Below are 17,448 nucleotides of genomic sequence, written 5' to 3'. Positions count from 1 at the left end.
ACGCCCTCGAGGGCTTGGCACTATTCCTTGTCCCATTTCCCCATCTGGCTTCCACGGGGTTCTCTTCATTCAGAACAGAGGCGGAGACATGAAGCCGCTTCCCCAGCTTCCCCAAAGCTGCGCAGCCTAAGTGGCCCAGAGCCCAGGGTGGCACGACCCCAAAGCACAGGCCTGGTATTTCTGCAGTGTTCTTGGGATCTCTCAGGTCTCGGCCTGTCGCTGTGTGCCAGGAGCCCTCCAGGGCAGCCAGGCCGACCTGCCAGCAGCGTGGGGTGGGAGCAAACACTCAGACACCTGACGGTGGGATCCCTTCCCCTCCCCTGCACCCCAGGAGTGGGTCACCAGCACCGAGCTCCTCATCTCCCTAGACCGGCTCAACACGTTTGGGGACGACATCTTCAAGGACCCCAAGGTGCTCCAGTCCTACTTCTACGCTGTGTCCGACTTCTCCGTGGGCGGCAGGTAGGTGGGAGCTGGGCACTGAGGCCCAGAGCGGAGGTGGGGGGACAGCGGGACTCCCGGGCCTGGAGTGTCCCGGCGGTTGCGTGGAGGGGCGAAGGAGCCAGTTTGGGTGGCCCAGGGGAGGAGTGGAGCTGGGACCTGGTCCCTGGCCTGGCCTTTGAAGCCTTCGCAGCCCGGCCGTGTCCCCCCTGCACCAGGGGTGGTGTCACCGCAGTGCACCGCCGGCGTTTGCTGGAGACCCGGGCTTTGCTGTCCCCTCTGCCTGGAGGTCCCTTCCCCTTTCTCATGTGGGAACGTTACCTCCCCACCCCAGAGAGAGCCGCTCGCCTGCCGGGTGCTCTGGTCTGGTATTCGCACATCCGGTCCCTGCACATTGCAGCACCTATCCTCTCCAAGGAGCAGGGGTCACCAGAAGACAGGGCTCGCCTTTCTCACCTCCAGGGCCCCTCTCTCATGGGGCCGCCCTGTCCTAGGCGCTGGAGGGCTGTGGAAGGAGGGGAGGCACCAGGGATGATGTTCTGTAGAAAGTCTATCAGGTTCCGGCTCTGAAAGGAAGGATGAGCGCGTGGAGGAAGAAGGCGGGGGAGGTGGAGGAGGCCTCTACCCCGTACACTTGCCACTGGTTTCCCTGAAGAAGCCACATTCATTGAGCTCCTCTCACGCTCCAGGCACTGGGCTGGGAGCTGGGGAGACAGTGGGGGTGGGGGTGGGGGCCGGTGTGTGTGTGTGTGAGACAGACACGCCCCTGCCCTCGGTTCCTGACACCACCAGCGGCCGGGAGTGGCCTGGGAGCCCTGCAGAGGGCATCTGGTCAGAGCTGCGGGATTAGGGAAGGCTTCTGGGCTTCTTCCTGTGGGATTGGGAGGGAATAAACTGGGTGACAGGGCGAAAGAGACAGCTGGACCCTCTGGGTCCTTGAGGATGGCCCCGAGTGTGGGGAGGGTTGGTGGCGGCAGTGGTGAGGCGGGACCCGGGAGGGGAAGGCAGCGTCAGGAGCTGCTGCAGGCGGGGACTTCTTCCCCAGTGCCCACCCTCCTTCCCCAGCCCGCCACCGCCATCTCTCCTCCGAGGCTGAAGTGCCACCTCTTCCCAGAGCCTTCCCTGCCACTCCCAACAGAATTCCTCCTTCTAATACCTCGGACTGTGTCTCTCAGCCACGCCTCCTTCTTCTATTCTTGTTCTGTACGTCCCCACTTGGTCCAAAAGGCAGGCCCTGTCGCGCGAACCCCGATGCTGTCCATCTTTGACCCTCCCCTGGGTCTGGAAGCCTCTGCGCTCAGGCTGGCCTCCGCTCCCGTGTTTGGGCCTCGTTATCCGAGAGGGGCAGTGGGGAAGCCCCCTTCTCCAGGTCTGCTTGGCCTGGGCGTCCTCCCCTCCCCATGGGTGGATTGGTACTAATCCCTCTGATTTTTTTTTTTTGGAGAAGTTGGGAGTACAAAACAATCATGCCTAGCATACAGGATTCCCACACATCACCCCACCACCACTGCCTCGCATCGTTGTGGAACTTTTGTTACAAATGATGAAAGCACATTGTCAACCTATTTCTGCTAATTGTAGACCATAGCTTACGTTCAGTGTATTTTTCCCACAAGCTACCCCATTATTATTTTATTTCTCCCCCTTCCTCCCCCACCAGTTGTCTGCTCTCTGTGTCCATTCCCTGTGTGTTCTTCTGTGACCGCTTCTATCCTTATCAGCGGCATATGGAATCCATGTTTCTTTTTGCTGCGTCATCTTGCTGTGTCAGCTCTCTGTGTGTGTGGCACCATTCCAGGGCAGGCTGCACTTTCTTTCGTGCTAGGTGGCTCTCCTTACGGGGCGCACTCCTTGTGCATTGGGCTCCCCTAGGCGGGGGACACCCCTGCGTGGCACAGCACTCCTTGTGCGTGGCAGCACTGCACATGGGCCAGCTGCACACGGGTCAAGGAGGCCCAGGCTTTGAGCCGCGAACCTCCCATGTGGTAGGCGGATGCCCTATCCCTTGGGCCAAGTCCGCTTCCCCCCATTATTATTAACACCATGTGTTAGTATTGTACACTTGTTATTTGAACTGTTAACCAGCCCATCATCCACCACAGGGTTCACTCTTAGCCAGTCCCTTGCCTTGTACAGTCCTTCCAAAGTGTACACTCAATGACTCTGTTTCATCACAGAGTTGTGCAGTTATCACCTCAGTCAATTTTAGAACATTTTTATTGCTCCTAAAGGAAAAATACCATACCCCCTTGTATACCCTTAGCATTGATATAGTTCCTTCTTTGCCATTGATGCAAAACTTTTTTTTCTTCATTTTCTTTTAAATGTTACGTTAAAAAAATGAGGTCCCCATATACCCCCCACCTCCCCTACCCCACTCCTCCCACATCAACAACCTCTTCAATCATTGTGGCACATTCACTGCACCTGGTGAATGCATTTTGGAGCACTGCTGCACCACATGGATAGTGGTTTACATTGTAGTCTACACTCTCCCCATTCCACCCAGTGGGCCATGGCAGGACACACAATGTACAGCTTCTGTCCCTGCAGCACCACCTAGGACAACTCCAAATCCTAAAAATGCCCCCATATCATATTCTTCTTCCCTCTCCCTACCATCAGCAACTACCGTGGACACCCTCTCCACATCACTACTACAATTTCTTCCCTTACTAATCACAATAGTTCCCCAGTAGAACACAGTAAGTCAACTCTAATCCATACTCTATTCCTCCATCAGGGTCATGTCCAGTCCCCCTCTACAACAAGAGGGGGCTTAGATTCCACATGGATGCTGGATGCAATTCTCCTGCTTGCAGCTGTAGGCACCCTTGGCTCCCTGGTGTGGTGGTTGACCTTCTTCACCTCCCTGTTAGCTGGCCGGAGTAAGTCCAATAAACCAGAGGGTAGGAGTTGCAAGTCTGCTGAGGCTCAGGGCCTGGCCGTCACATGGACAGCAACACTTTTACAGCGTTGCTAACTCTAGTCCATAGTGTCCATTAGTTGTGCTTTCCTCTTTGGTCGGGCTTCCACCCACTCCTGTGTTTGGTCCTCTTTACCCAAGAGGGGCAGTTGGGAAACCCCTTCCCCTTGGTGGCGTCTTCAGGTCTGCGTGGCCCTGGTGTCCCACCTTGCTTGTCTTCCTCTCCTCTCCTGTGGATGTAGATTGGTAATATCCCCTCTGAATTTAAAAACACTTATTTTATTAGAGTAGTTGTAGATTTACAGAAAAATCTTGCAGAGTACCAAGGTCTCGTATACCTCCCCAAACACGGGCCATTTTCCCTATGAACACTTGGCATTAGTGCGGTATCTTTGTTACAGTTGATAAAACAGTATTCTAATTATGTTCACAGAGCTGTGCATTCTCTAGTCTGCACTTTACGTTAGGGCTCACTCTGTGTTGCACTGCTCTATTGCGGTAACATGCATAACCTCAAATTAATCATTTTCAAGGGTACGACTCAGAGCTGGTAAATACATTCACAGTGTTGTGCCCTCCGGGGTTGTGAGCGCTCGCCCCGCCCACAGGAACCTCTCCTTGGAACTAAAGGAGAAGCTCTGTCTCCTTCTCCTTTGCTTCTCAGCAGGGCTGTGCAGTCAGACCATGCCTGGGGGACCGGGTGCGGGCATGTCTTCTGGGATGTAGGAGGCCAGGGAGCATCCAGGGGCTTGCCCCACCCTCCCCTGAGGGGTGCCACGCTGTCCCTGCAGCTGGCAGGAGACCCTGGGCCCAGCCAGGTCTGCCCTGACCTCCCTCTGCCCTTCGCAGCTCCAGTTCAGGGGAGCAGCCCATGTGGGTTTTATTCCACCCATGTCGATGCACAAGGAGGGCCAAGTAATTCTTCTAAATTCTGAGCGAGTCTCACCCCAGACCTCCCTGCCTCAGGTGGCACCGAGCCCCCCTCCCCTCCCAGGGCCTGGCCCAGAGCAGGTCACCTGGACCCCCCTCACCCTGACAGTTCACAGCCCAGGCTCTGCGTCCCAGGCCAGGAGTCCAGCCTCTCAGGGCCCCATGCAGCCACTCCGGCTGGGGTCCCCAAGCCTTCCGGTCACCGCGGGGGTCCCGGTGTACATGTCAGAACTCCAGCTCTAGGGACCCCCACTCCTGCCCTCCCTCTCCCTCCCCCAGGCCCCGTCTCCCTTCCTGCAGCCGGATGATCCTCCGTATGCTCAGGCTTCTGAGAATGAATGCTGGCACAGTGGCTGCCACTGGTAACTTTTTTCCCAGTCAGGAACCCCAAGGCCCACCTCTCTCCCTGACTTTGTGATGAACAGAGCAAGTGTCCCCTGGCCACAGTCCTGCTACAAAACGCAGGTGTTTGTAGAGTGTGTTCTGCCCACCAGGCCCGTCCAAAGCCAGGAGTTCTTTGAATCTTCACGCCCACCATTTGTTCTTACCCCCATTTCACAGCTAAGAGAATAGAGGCTCAGAGAGTTTGTGTGCCCTGCCTGAAGCCCCACAGCCAGGAGGGGCAGTGCCAGCACCCTTTTCTCCTTCATTCAGAGCATGCTCCTTGCTCATGCCAGGTCCTGAGAGAGGGAGACAGCTGTGTTCCAGCTCCAGGCTCATGGGGTGGCAGGTGCTGCTTGGGCCATCTCCCCATCAAACTCGTAAGCATGCACCCCCACAGCAGCCCAGGGGTGTGCTGCCGAGGTCAGGGAGACTGCTCTGAGACTGGTGGGTGGAGCCAGAGGTGGAAGAATGAGCGTATGCCGAGGTCTGGGGCTCGAGGAGCAGGAGAGGGCTGGCGTGGCTGGGACGGAGGTTGTAGGCTAGACAGGTGGAGCTGAGGCCGGGAGATTGTCAGGGCCGCGGAGTCTAAGCTTTCCCCACAATCAATGGGAAGCTGGTGAAGGATTTGATCAGGGCAGAAACAGGGTCAGATTTTTAGAACACTCCAACCCCCAACATCTGTGCAGGAAAGGATAAGAGAGGTGAGATGCTTATGGGATAAATGAAAATTGCCATGATCTGAAGAGGGAGGACTTGGTCTGTGTGTCCTCCTCCCATATGAAGTGGCTGGGCAGGAAAAAAAGAAAAAAGAGGTAAGAGAGGGAGCCGGACAGTGAGGCAGGTGTTAGGGCATCGGGATGGGAGATAAAGTCAGATGGGACCAGGGAGGCGGTGGTAGGGGGGGGCCAGGCGCGGAGCCCTGCGGGCCTTGGCACGGCGACCTGCAAGCGATGGGCCATGGGGTGAGCAGCATCGGCTTCCACAGACCAGGGAAGCCCGGGCGACCTTGAGTGGGAGCAGGGGCTGGAAGGGAGGCCCGGGGCCCAGCTGCCTGGACTTTGGTGTCTGGGCCCTCCGGCATCTTGGAAGTGAAGCGGGCGGCAACAATGAGGGGGGTGGCAGGAGGTTCTCTCTGTCCCTCCTCCCCCCAGCCCCACGCTTGTGTCAGGTCAGACCTCCCGGGAGGGGCTCGCCGGGGATGGCGGGTGGTGGTGAGCTCCAGCGCCTGCCGTCGGGGGGCTTCAGGCCAGAGAACAGCTGGGCTCCAGCTGGCGGAGTCAGACCACCCTCAGCCCAGCAGCTGGCTGGGCAGGCTGCTCACGGGTGGGGTCGGGTGGCCCCAGCGGCCCGGAGATGGCCCCACGATGGCCAGCAGGAATTTCACTCTCCCCTGGACCCAGAGAGCTTAATGCGGGAGGGAGAGGCATTTGTGACGTGGCAGGTCCTCGGTCACTGCCCAGGTGGACTTGTTCTCCTGCGGCTGCCTGGTCCTGTCTCATCCCCACCAGAAATGCCAGGGTGGTACCTGTCCACTTGGGGCTCTAACCGGAGGCCTGGTGAGGCCCCGAGGCCTGTACCTTCCCAGTGTCCCCAAATTAGAGAAAACACTGTGCATCCCAGCAGTGGTCAGTGAGTCTCTAACACCTGCTGAGGCCAGAGCTGGGACCCAGTTTATGGGGAGCTACCAAGTGGTCACAGAGAAGTGGCCAGGAGCTTGGGGTCTTGTGGAGTTGGAGGGACTGGGGTTCAGATTCTGCTGGCCTGGGCCTCAGTGTCCTCCTCTGTGAAATGGGGATAATAGCGGTCTCTCCTGCCTCAGTGGTGAGGGTCCGGTGAGAAGAGGTGAGCTGCTTGCTCAGCCTGGGGCCGGGCAGGGAGAAGGCTGTGGGCTGGGAGCCGTGGTCACCCGCTGAGCCTGGCTCGCTTCTTGGGACAGGGTGATGCCGCACCAGGTCAGGCTGGGCCGAGCATGTGGGGTGCCTGTGCCCGGAGCAGCTCACTGCTTCCACCTGCCCACCTGTCTCCTGCCCCTGTGGCAGGCTGGGTGAGATGGACCCCCGGGCCTGGGGCTGCCCTCAAAGTCACTGGCCCTGCTGGGAATTTGGGGTGAGTTGGGGGCTGTCTCCTGGAAGGGGCAGTTCTTTCTCCTCCTTTAGACACACTTGGAGGGAACTGCACGAGGCGGCCTCCCGGCTGCCCCCTCCCACACCCACTGCTCGGTGACCGCCCGGCCCGGCTCTTGCACGGGGACTGAGGTGATTTCTTCCTGGCTCCTGCTTGTCCCTAGGTGGGGCTTCTCAGGCCAGAAGCAGCCTTGCTGACGGCCCTTTACCAGCTGTGGTGGGGCAACCTCTGTGCCTCAGTTTCCTCATGTAAGTGGGGACAATAAGCTGCTCATGGGGTTTGTACACGCACAGCACTTCAGACAGCCTGTGCCCACTTGCTCTCCAGGGTTCCTGCCCCAGGCCACGTGGCAGGAATTCAGTCGAGGTTCCCAGCCAAACCGTGGAATCGGGGCTCACGCCCGCAGCGGCTCTCTGTGCTCACCCCGCGGTCTCCAGCTCCCCCTCCTCGATGCCCTTCCCCAGGTGCAAATGCAACGGCCACGCCAGCGAGTGTGGCCCCGACGCGGAGGGCCAGCTGGCCTGCCGGTGCCAGCACAACACCACGGGCACGGACTGCGAGCGCTGCCTGCCCTTCTTCCGGGACCGCCCGTGGGCCCGCGGCACCGACGAGGCCGCCAACGAGTGTCTGCGTGAGTGACCCTGGCCTGGGGGCCGAGGCGGGGCTGCAGGCTGGCCCTCGCGTGGGTGGTGGCCTGGCTGCCAGCCGGGGCCCGCCCCGCGCCACCGCGGGGATGAGGGAGCTGAGGGAGAGCTGGAGGGACGCTTACGCACGCACGTCCTCTCCCCCTCCGCGGACAAACCCACTGCGGGCTGCAGAGGCCTCCACAACTCGTTCCTTGTTTTAACTGTTCCGTCCCCAGCTGCTAATCAAAGCCAGGTGGCCCCAGGTCCAAGGCGGGTGCTGGACCGCCCGCCCTGGCTCTCCCCAGGGCCCCAGCCCAGCGGCTTGCAGACGTGGTAGGGATTCTCACGCACCCAGAGCTTCCATGCCTTGTGCTCCAGAGGTCCTGCCCTGAGGAACCTAAACTCAGAGACACGCTGAGGAGAGGTGCCATTCCCTCTCCAGGGGCAGGGCCGCTCAGGGAGCTATCCCCTCCGCCCCCCGCCCGGCGTGCCCCCCACCCAGCGTCCCGCTTCTCCCCCAGCCCTGCCCTGTGTCCTCCGAAGCAGTCATCTGGTTTGCTTTAGGTTCTCCCGTGTCACCAGGGACTGGGCTCCCGGCCGGCGCTGCTGCTGTGGGAGTGTCTTTGTATGTAGGCGCCCTGACAGCCGGGCCTCTGGCGGCCAGAGCCGGGCGGGAGGGGACAGCCTGTTCCTTGGGACAGGATGCTGTCTGCAGGAGCTGCCCCGGGGCGGCCGTGGCCCTAATGGCTTCCTGCTGCCCTCGCTGGCCTGCCTCCACCAGGGAGCCCTCCGGGGTCGAGGAGGCTGTGCTGGCTGCTTGCCTGCCTAAGCCCACGGCTGTGTCTGTGCCGAGGACACGAAAGGCCAGGCTGCTTCTCCTGCCACGTCTTCACCCCTGCAGGCACACCGCTGTCGTCCTAGCTGCCCAGCCTGGAAGCTGAGGCCTCTTGCTTAACGCCTCGTCCCGGTCATCCCCGTCCTGCCAGCCCCCGAGCTGCTGGATCCTGTCTCCTGGGTCTCCTTCTAGTCCGTCTGCCCTGTCCCTTCTGTGCGGCGGATACCTCTCCTCTGGGGGTCTGAAGCTGCCCCACCCCCCGCTCTCCCCCCCCTGGCCTCCTCTGCCCACAGCTCCAAGTGCACATCCGATTATGCCCACGCCCTCCCTAAAACCCTTGCACGGACTCCCCGTGCTCAAGGTGAAGTCCACTGCCCCGGCTGCCCAGCCCCTCTGGGCCAAGCTCGGCTGACCTCTCTGAGCTCACGACTGCCCCGCCGTCCCCTGCCGTCCTGTCGCGCTGCACGCCGGCCCACCTTCCCCCTGCCCGCCTGGTGGCCGCGGCTCGCCGCCGCCCTCACGGCACGCCTCCCCACCCCCGCCACGGCGTGGAGCTCCTTTCTTTGATGGTTCCACACTTTATCCTCTGGACTTCCGCCTCCTGCCTGGGACACACCTCCTCCCCACCTCCCTCGCCTGGCCAACTCTTTCAGCTCATCCTCCAGATGCAGCTTAGCTATGACTTCCTCCAGGAAGGCTTGTCACCTCACCCCAGGGCAGTGGAGGGACCCCTGCAGGGCTTTCCGCTCCCAAAGCCCCGGCGCTTCTCCTGTCGCAGCGCTGCCTGCACGGGGTTTTCACTCCCTTGCTCGGTCTGGCCTCCACCACACTGTGGTCCACGTGGGTGCAGGAACCGGGGCTGCGTCGTTCTCTGGCCCAGCCCCCTGGGCTCACCATGGGACCTAACGCAGAGCGGATCCGCAGGGCCTAGTGTTCTAGTGTGTGAAGAGGGCACGTGTGTTGTCCACGAGCCTGGAAGCACGAGGACCAGAGTCACACCGTTCTTATGGCTAGGAGGGTCCGCGGGAGGTTTTGGAGTGAGCCGGGTGGCCATTCTGTGACCCAGTGACCCGATGGCCTGCCCCCTGGGACGGCCCTGCTTGTCCGGGTGGATTCGTTCATGGTGCACTCTTTGCTCTTACGAGTGTCCTGGTTTGGATGATCCTGCCGAGCCTGCCTCCCATCCTGGGCTGTGCTCTTGCCCCTCCCTCGCGCCGCCTGCTTGCTGAGTACAGAGAAGCCGGCTGACACGTGCTGCACTTGTGCCAGGGGCTGTGTGAGGCCCCAGCCAGGGGGCAGCCGGGCAGGCCTCTCACACTCGCCCTCCCCGCCTCCCGCACACAGCCTGCGACTGCAGCGGCCACTCCGAAGAGTGCACGTTTGACCGGGAGCTCTTCCGCAGCACGGGGCACGGCGGGCGCTGCCTCCGCTGCCGCAGCCACACGGCGGGGCCGCACTGCGAGCGCTGCCAGGAGCTCTTCCACCGCCCGGACCGGCAGACTCCGTGCCAGCCCTGCAACTGCCACCCGGCAGGTGGGTGACCCACCCCCTGCGGGCCCCGGCCCCACGTTCACCCCACCCCAGCCCTTGCTGCCCTGTGCCCTTCCTCCCCCAGGCTCCCTGCGCCTCCAGTGTGACGACTCGGGCACCTGCGCCTGCAAACCCACGGTGACGGGCCGGAAGTGTGACCACTGCCTGCCCCGGTTCCACTCGCTCAGCGAGGGCGGCTGCAGGTGAGGCCGGCAGGAGGAGCAGGGTGCGGGCAGCCCAGCGCGGGCCTGCGGGAACCAGCCTGTCGCCCGTGGCCGTGGAATTGAACAGAGTGAGGAGGAGCAGGAGGGACGGGATACTCGGTCCTCCCTCCCTCTATTCGGCATTTTCATGCTCAGCAGCTACTGTGCCCCAGTCCCAGGTGAAGACTGGAGATGCCCAGCTCCTGCCCTCGTGGAGCTCTTAGTCTGGGGAGGCAGAGAAACGCACAAGATGATTACAGGCTAGTCCAGCCCGGGCTTGGGGCTCGAGGGCAGCTGCCTTAAGAGGTGCTGAGTCTAGGGCGCGAGGGAAGGCACAGGTGTTCCTGGCAGGGCGCAGCCCACAGGTGGAGGCTCAGAGGGGAGCGCAAGGTAAACTCGCGACGGCTGAACGTGGAGCGCAGGCCAGGAGTCTGTGCAGAGGAAACGGGCCTCGAGGCTGCAGGAGGAGCTGTGGGCTGACGAGGAGCAGGAGGGGGGCATGGTCAAGGGCTGGAGTACAGGACACTGCAGTAACACCCAGCCTGGACTGGTTCGCCCATGGAGAGCGAGAAAACTGGGCAGATTCCAAAGAGCCTCGGAGGGCAGACGTGGTGGCCATGGTCACGACAGAGAAGAAGGGATCGAGGCTGACCCCCGGGGCTCTGCTCTGGGCCCCTGGGTGGAGGGGGGGCGCGGTTGGAGTCGCTGGGGCAGGGAGAGGCTGAGCACAGTCCAGGAAATGCTGAGTCTGCAGTGCCTGTGGGACAACCGAGGGGGGAGAGGTAGGGAGAGGCAGCTGAGGGCTGGACCTCAGAAGAGGACTCTAACAGGGACACTTTCACTGTCACTCGATTGAGAAATACACAATGACCAAAAAGAAAAAAACTGTTATGAATTCAGAGGCGCTTTTAAATGAATTTGGCTTTCATTAATTGCAGTACTCTCGTATTTGAAAGGCATGGGTGTGAGAAGTCTCAGATCTTTCACAAAATACTTGGTGGTTTGGGATACAAGACTGACCATTGGACAGTTTTGTCCACTAGGGCTCTCTGCCTCTGGGCCTTTGCACATACCACTCCTCCCAATTCAGAGCTTCCTACCCCTTCCCATATAAGCTTCTCCCCAGCTCTAGCAAACTCCTCCTTCTTCATTTCCCAGCCAAGGGACTTCCCCCAGGAAGTCTTCACCTCCACCTGCCCCAAGCTTCTACCTCTAGGCTGGGCCAGATGCCTCTCCTTGGTGATGCCACAGCCCTCTGTACCATGTCACATGTCACAGTACAGTGTCTGCCCGTTTTCCTGCCTGTTCTCTGTGGGCTTCATGAGGGAAGGAACCCATGTCTTATCGGATGGGTGGGTGAGTGGATGGATGGAAAGAGGCATGGAATATAAATGAGTGGATGGATGGATTGATGGATAGAAAGATGGTTGGATGAATAGTGGAGGGTGAAAGGAAGCACGGGGGATGAGTGAGTGGATAGATGGAAGGAAGGAAGGATGCGTAGATAGGTGAGTGGGTGGGTGGGAAGATGGACGACTGTGTGAGTGGGTGGATGGGTCACTTCCTTGTCAAGATGGGAATTGTACAGCTAGCGGGCAGACCCTTGGGCATTCCTGCCTCCTGGTCCTCTCAGGGACAAGGAAGGGGAGGCAGATTTCTTCAGAGAGGGTGGACAATTCTAACTCTTGAGTTGCTCCTTGGACATTTTCCCCCTTGTCCTCTGTCTGGCAGACCCTGCACCTGCAATCCTGCTGGCAGCCTGGGTACCTGTGACCCCCAGAGTGGGCACTGCCCCTGCAAAGAGAATGTGGAAGGCAACCTGTGTGACAGGTAGGTGAGCTGATCCTCTTCTAAGCCTGCTGGAAGCCACCTCAGGGGTCACTGATGAGACACTAAGGACAAGGGGTGTGTGGGGGGAGAAGCAGGGGCCATGGTCCTCATGGATTTAGGCTTCCCCATCGCTCTGCACCCTTCCCAGAGCTCCATGGATCTGTCAACCAGGAAGTTATTCAAAGGGCTTATCCTCTGACCTGGCACCACTAATGGTACAAAAGCCTAGAAAATACATCTTTTTTTCTAGCTCAGAACCTAAAAAGAAAGCTGGAAAGGAGAGGAGAATTCTAATCTAATCCAGGGATAGCCAATGCATAGCACTCATACCATACTCTCCCATCTTACACCCATGGCAGACATCACTAATGGAGCACAGTGGTCTTGACACTGAACCCTACTGTAGCCTCAGAATCCTTTTCAGTGCCTTATTCCAAGAAGCCCATACAAATTGAACTGATATTTGAGTCTATTTGCCACCCTGGCAACCCTATCATGTTATAAATGGGCCATCTGAAGCTCAGGGAGGCAAAGGGGCTTTTCCAAGGTTACACAGCCCTTAATCCTCCCTCAAGTGTCCAGGAGCCAGCCTCCTCCCTCCAGCAGGCATGGACACCGCCTCTTCCTGGCTTTGTCTCTGAGCCCCGAAGGCCTGACACACTTAGAGCAGGACTGCTGGCCCCCTCGTGTGAAGGGCCCGACCCACCACTGTACTATGAGCTCGAGCATGTTAGTCCATGTTGGTCCAACCCATTCAGCCAAAGCCCTGTGGCCGGTCCTTGGCCTTGACTCTCACCTTCGTTAGCTCCAGGCTGCCGCCTCGTCTTGTCTGTGGTGGCCTGTGGGTACCTGGGGAGGGAGGCCCCCAGAGGCTCCTCAAGTGAGGAGGCAGGGTGGAGACCTGAGAGCCGGAGACCCAAGGTGACCTGGAACAGGTCCTCCCCTCAGAACCTGAGTTTGCGCTTCTGTGAAACGAGGGCTTGAGATGTGTTGACCTGAACTGGCTGGGCATCAGCGCTGTCCACCGCTTCTTAAGAACCAGAGTCCTCCAACAGGCCTGCTCAGCCTGAGTTGTCCCAGGGTGGAACCCAGGAGTCGGTAAAACATTTCCCCAGGGTTCCTTGGAGAAACGGCCAAGGCCATGGAGCATCTGGTAGTGCCAGAAAGTAAGAAGTGCTTAAAAACAAAACCCACCCAAACCAACCAAAAAACCAAGCCAGGATGGGGCGTAGCCAAAGGACACGGGCCCTGACCTGAGAGAGCTCCCAACCCGGGACAAGCTGAGCGACAAATAAATGTTGAGAGTATTGGATTATAACCCGGAGAGTAAAATAAATATCTGTGAGCCCATACTGATATAAATAGATGATTGAATAAATAAATAAGCGGGGACAAAGGGACAAATGATCCTTACAGAAGAATTCCAAATAATAAGTGTAGGAGGAATGAGGGAAATTGAAAACCGCTGTCTGAAGGCGGTGGTAATAATCAGTGCAGGCAAGACCCCCTGATGGCTGCCGAAAGTAGTGGGCGAAACTGTAAGGAGAAGCAGGATATTTCCGTGGCCTCAATAGCCCCCTCAAAATACTTATTAATTAGTGTGGTGGTTTCAACATATGTCCAAAAATTCTTTGATACCCCCTCCTCCAAAGATGGAACTTGGTTCCCCTCCCTCGAGGGGAATTTGGAGTTAATGACTTGCTTCTAAGGCTAGAGTTTAGAAGTTTAGCAGTGGAGAAACTTGGCAGACGCCACCTTAACCCAGTGGCCAAGGTAGCCATCGTGTGGATGTCACGTACCCCTGGCAAAACGTGAGGAGGAGGGCACTTCCCCTCCTTGGGTTCTCTCCCAAACCCCTAGCCCCCATCTAATCATGAAAACCATCCACCAAGCCCAAAACCATCCACCAAGCCCCAAGATATCCACCAAGCCCAAAACCATCCACCAAGCCCCAAGATATCCACCAAGCCCAAAACCATCCACCAAGCCCAAAAACATCCACCAGCCCAAAGCCATCCACCAAGCCCCAAGATATCCACCAAGCCCAAAAACATCCACCAAGCCCAAAACCATCCACTAAGCCCAAAACCATCCACCAAGCCCCAAGATATCCACCAAGCCCAAAACCATCCACCAAGCCCAAAACCATCCACCAAGCCCCAAGATATCCACCAAGCCCAAAACCATCCACCAAGCCCAAAACCATCCACCAAGCCCAAGCACATCCCACGAAATCCCTGACCAGTACTCTTCAAGTGTCAAGGTCACAAAAGACAAGGACCGAAACTGTCCCAGCTTGGAGGAAACAAAGGAGACATGAGGACTCAAGGCAACACCGCATCCCGGATTGCATCCTGAGACAGACAGAGGGTGGAGCAGGAAAAAAGAGGAGAAGTCCAAATAAAGTCTGGAATTTAGTGAAGGGTATACCAATGTTTATCTCTTAGTTTTGAGAAAGGTATAATGGTAATAACCTCTGCTGTTAACATCGGGGGAGCTGGGTGAAGAGTATATGGGGACTCAGTATTTGCAATTCTTCTGGAAATCTAAAATTATATATATAAATTGTATAAATTATATATATATGTATATAAAGAGCCCCCAGTTATTCTGGACTCGCATTAGGTCAGCTGAGATCCCCTGAACCTGCCAGGCTGACCCCATCCCCACACCAGCCAGTTCATTTGGCCCCAGCATCCACGTCCTGCCCCGCTTTCAGATGCCGCCCGGGGACGTTTAACCTGCAGCCCCACAACCCGGCTGGCTGCAGCAGCTGCTTCTGCTACGGCCACTCCAAGGTGTGTGCAGCCGCCCCCCACTTCCAGGAGCACCACATCCTCTCCGACTTCCGCCAGGGTAAGAGGCACCCCTCCAGCCACCTCAGAGGTGGGGCGGTCCACCCTGCGCCAGAGGGATGGAAGGGAACAGCGTTGGTGGTAGGGGCAGCTGTGGAAAAGAGGGGGCGACTTCAGGCCATGCCCGAGGACTAGCCGTCTCCCACACCCACCTCGGAGCCACGTGGGGTTGGAGGTGAGGGTGGCTCCTCTGCCCTTGAGCCCACCCCAGCACCTGCGACCCCTCAGCCTCTCCTTGGTCCCTGCCTTTTTCCTCAGCCCCCGGCAGAGTTTGTACTTGTGGGCAGGGTCAGGGGACTAGATAGGAAGCATTCTTTGGATCCTGCAAGGAAATTTCCAATCCCTCTGTCAAGATTAGTCTCTGCAGGCATAGCCAAATACTAGAGATTCAGATTCAGTTCCCTGGCCCCCATTTATTGTGCACCTGCCGTATGCCAGGCCTTGTACTGTGCTCTTCACATGTACGGCGCCTCCTCTTGGAGACACCTGATAGGTAGGTATTGTAACTGCCATTTTATAGGTGAGGCAACTGAGGCCCAGGAAGGGTAGGTCACTTGCTCAAGGTCACATAACTCAGTCGTTGACTCCTGGGTCCGTCAGCTCCTGGGTTTTGCTTTTAACCTCTTTCACCCTAAGGTCCAGGCATGTTGTGGCATCCTGGGTCCCAGACTCGAGTGGCTCAGCCACTGCTTTGGAGACTTGGTAGTGAGACCGTGGTGCAGGAAAGTGGCTGAGCTCTGAGCTCTGTGTTAAATCCCAGTCTGCCATAGACTTCACGAGGGACCCTGGAGGTGAAGTGCCCCGGCTGTCCCCAGTGGAACCGCTTCCTGGCCTCTTCCCTGGGGTGGAATGGAACGCGGGGCTCTGGATAGAAACTCACTGCGGGCTCTGGGACGCCCTGGATGCTGGGCCGGTGCGCCCTCTGCTGGACATCACGCAGAAAGCAGGTTGAGAGGGCCTTGGAATTCTGGCCGGGCGTTCTCGTCAGCCTGGGATGTTAGCGTCGGACACGGCTCATTTTATAGATCATAGGAATATTATTATCTCTTCTCAGTTTGAGCCAGGCCCTGAATTTAGTGCTTCACTCACATCATCTCATTGTTATCTTTTTTTTTTAAGATTTATTTTTTATTTATCTCTCCCCCTCCCCCACCAGTTGTCTGCTTTCTGCGTCCATTTGCTGTGTGTTCTTCTGTGACTGCTTCTATCCTTATCAGTGTCACCAGGAATCTGTGTCTCTTTTTGTTGCTTCATCTTGTTGTGTCAGCTCTCTGTGTGTGCAGCACCATTCCTGGGCAGGTCGCACTTTTCTTTCGTGCTGAGCGGCTCTCCTTACAGGAGCACTCCTTGCGCGTGGGGCTCCCCTACACGGGGGACACCCCTGCGTGGCAGGGCACTCCTTGCGCGCATCAGCACTGCACATGGGCCAGCTGCACACAGGTCAAGGAGGCCTGGGGTTTGAACCACGGACCTCGCATGTGGTAGACGGACACCCTAACCACTGGGCCAAGTCCGCTTCCCTCATTTTTATCTTAAGATCACTCTCAGCCAGCAGTTCTCCAACTTTTTGGTCACAGGATCCTTTTATACTCTTGAAAAGTATTGAGGACCCTAACGGTTTATTTCTGTGGGTTATTTTCATGGACATTTGCTGTATTTGAAATTAAAACAGTAATTTTAAAATATGTTTTATTATTTCATTTAAAATAGCTGTAGTAAATCTACTTATAACATAAATAACATACTTCTATGAAAATACCTTTTTCAAAACAAAAATATTCTGAGAAGAGTTGCATTGTTTTATATTTTTTATGATTTCGTTAAGACCTGGCTTAATAGAAGTCAGCTGATTCTCTGTTGATATCGCATACCTTGTAGCATTTGTAAAATGCCACTGTATACTCATGAGACAAAATGAAAAATGAAAATAACATCTTAGTATAATAAGAAAGTGTTTTTGATCTCTTTGGCCCCCTGTAGGGGTCTCCGGGATCCCCCAGGGTGCTTGGACCACATTTGGAGAACTGCTGACCCTGGGCTATGTGAGAGAGGCTAAATAACTTGCTCAAGACCACACAACCAGCGAGTGGCCGAGCCTCATCTAGCACCCAGGAGCCCCAGGCCTCCCCTTCTGATCGTTCTCCCCTTTCTTCAACCTTCCCTCCTCACTTCTTAGTGCCCCAGGTGCTTGGCTGCCACCTCGTTCCCCTGCTGCTCCTAGACTGTGTCCCCTTGAGGTCATTTGCTCTGCCCAACTATGCTGGGTGTACCGCTGTGGCCAGAGGGAGGTGAGCTGAGCCGTGGCAGTGGACAAAAGGTCATTTCCTAACCAGGTGGCCTCCCTAAGGACAGTGGGGTGAATGACACATGCACCTCGAATGGCGGGTGAGGTCGCGGGCGAGCATGGTCTCGGAAGGCAAGGTCTAGTCCAGTATTGCTAGAGCTGACCATGATGTCCTGACACCCCATGTCGGGGTCTTCGGCCAGGTCCCCCACGTTGTGTTCAGAAGCCCACTGAAGGGTCACAGCAGGACTAGAGGCCTGGCCTCGCCCCAAACAGAGCCAGCCTCAGAGCTTTCTAAAGTCCTGGGGCTCCCTCCCACCCTAAGACCCCCACCCCAGCTCTGAGAAGGGGAATCCGAGCTGCCTGGAAGAGGGCAAAAGCCTTTGCTACCACCAGCTGTTCCTTGTCCCCACAGCCAGCTGTGCTCAGCCTCATCTGAGAGAAGACTCCCTGGGTGCTGTCCTTGGGACCTATGAGAGG

At 57.6% G+C, this 17,448-nt stretch overlaps 1 protein-coding gene and 1 pseudogene across 2 annotated transcripts in view; both read left to right on the top strand.

Annotated features, from left to right (window-relative positions):
• The window catches only part of LAMC3 (laminin subunit gamma 3), a 71,143-nt gene that overhangs the window by 18,041 nt on the left and 35,654 nt on the right, over positions 1-17,448 (top strand). For both annotated transcript variants that reach the window (XM_058302212.2, XM_004463062.5), the window contains exons 3-8: positions 332-462; positions 7,270-7,436; positions 9,611-9,799; positions 9,882-9,999; positions 11,731-11,829; positions 14,549-14,685. In XM_058302212.2, coding sequence (XP_058158195.1) covers positions 332-462; positions 7,270-7,436; positions 9,611-9,799; positions 9,882-9,999; positions 11,731-11,829; positions 14,549-14,685 — 841 coding nt within the window. The remainder of the gene's footprint in view (positions 1-331; positions 463-7,269; positions 7,437-9,610; positions 9,800-9,881; positions 10,000-11,730; positions 11,830-14,548; positions 14,686-17,448) is intronic.
• LOC111765288 (small nucleolar RNA SNORA29) lies at positions 5,349-5,481 on the top strand (annotated as a pseudogene).

The sequence above is a fragment of the Dasypus novemcinctus genome, chromosome 8 (assembly GCF_030445035.2).
Source record: "Dasypus novemcinctus isolate mDasNov1 chromosome 8, mDasNov1.1.hap2, whole genome shotgun sequence".
NCBI classification, from domain to species: Eukaryota; Metazoa; Chordata; class Mammalia; order Cingulata; family Dasypodidae; genus Dasypus; species Dasypus novemcinctus.
This window is presented reverse-complemented; position numbering and strand designations above follow the sequence as displayed.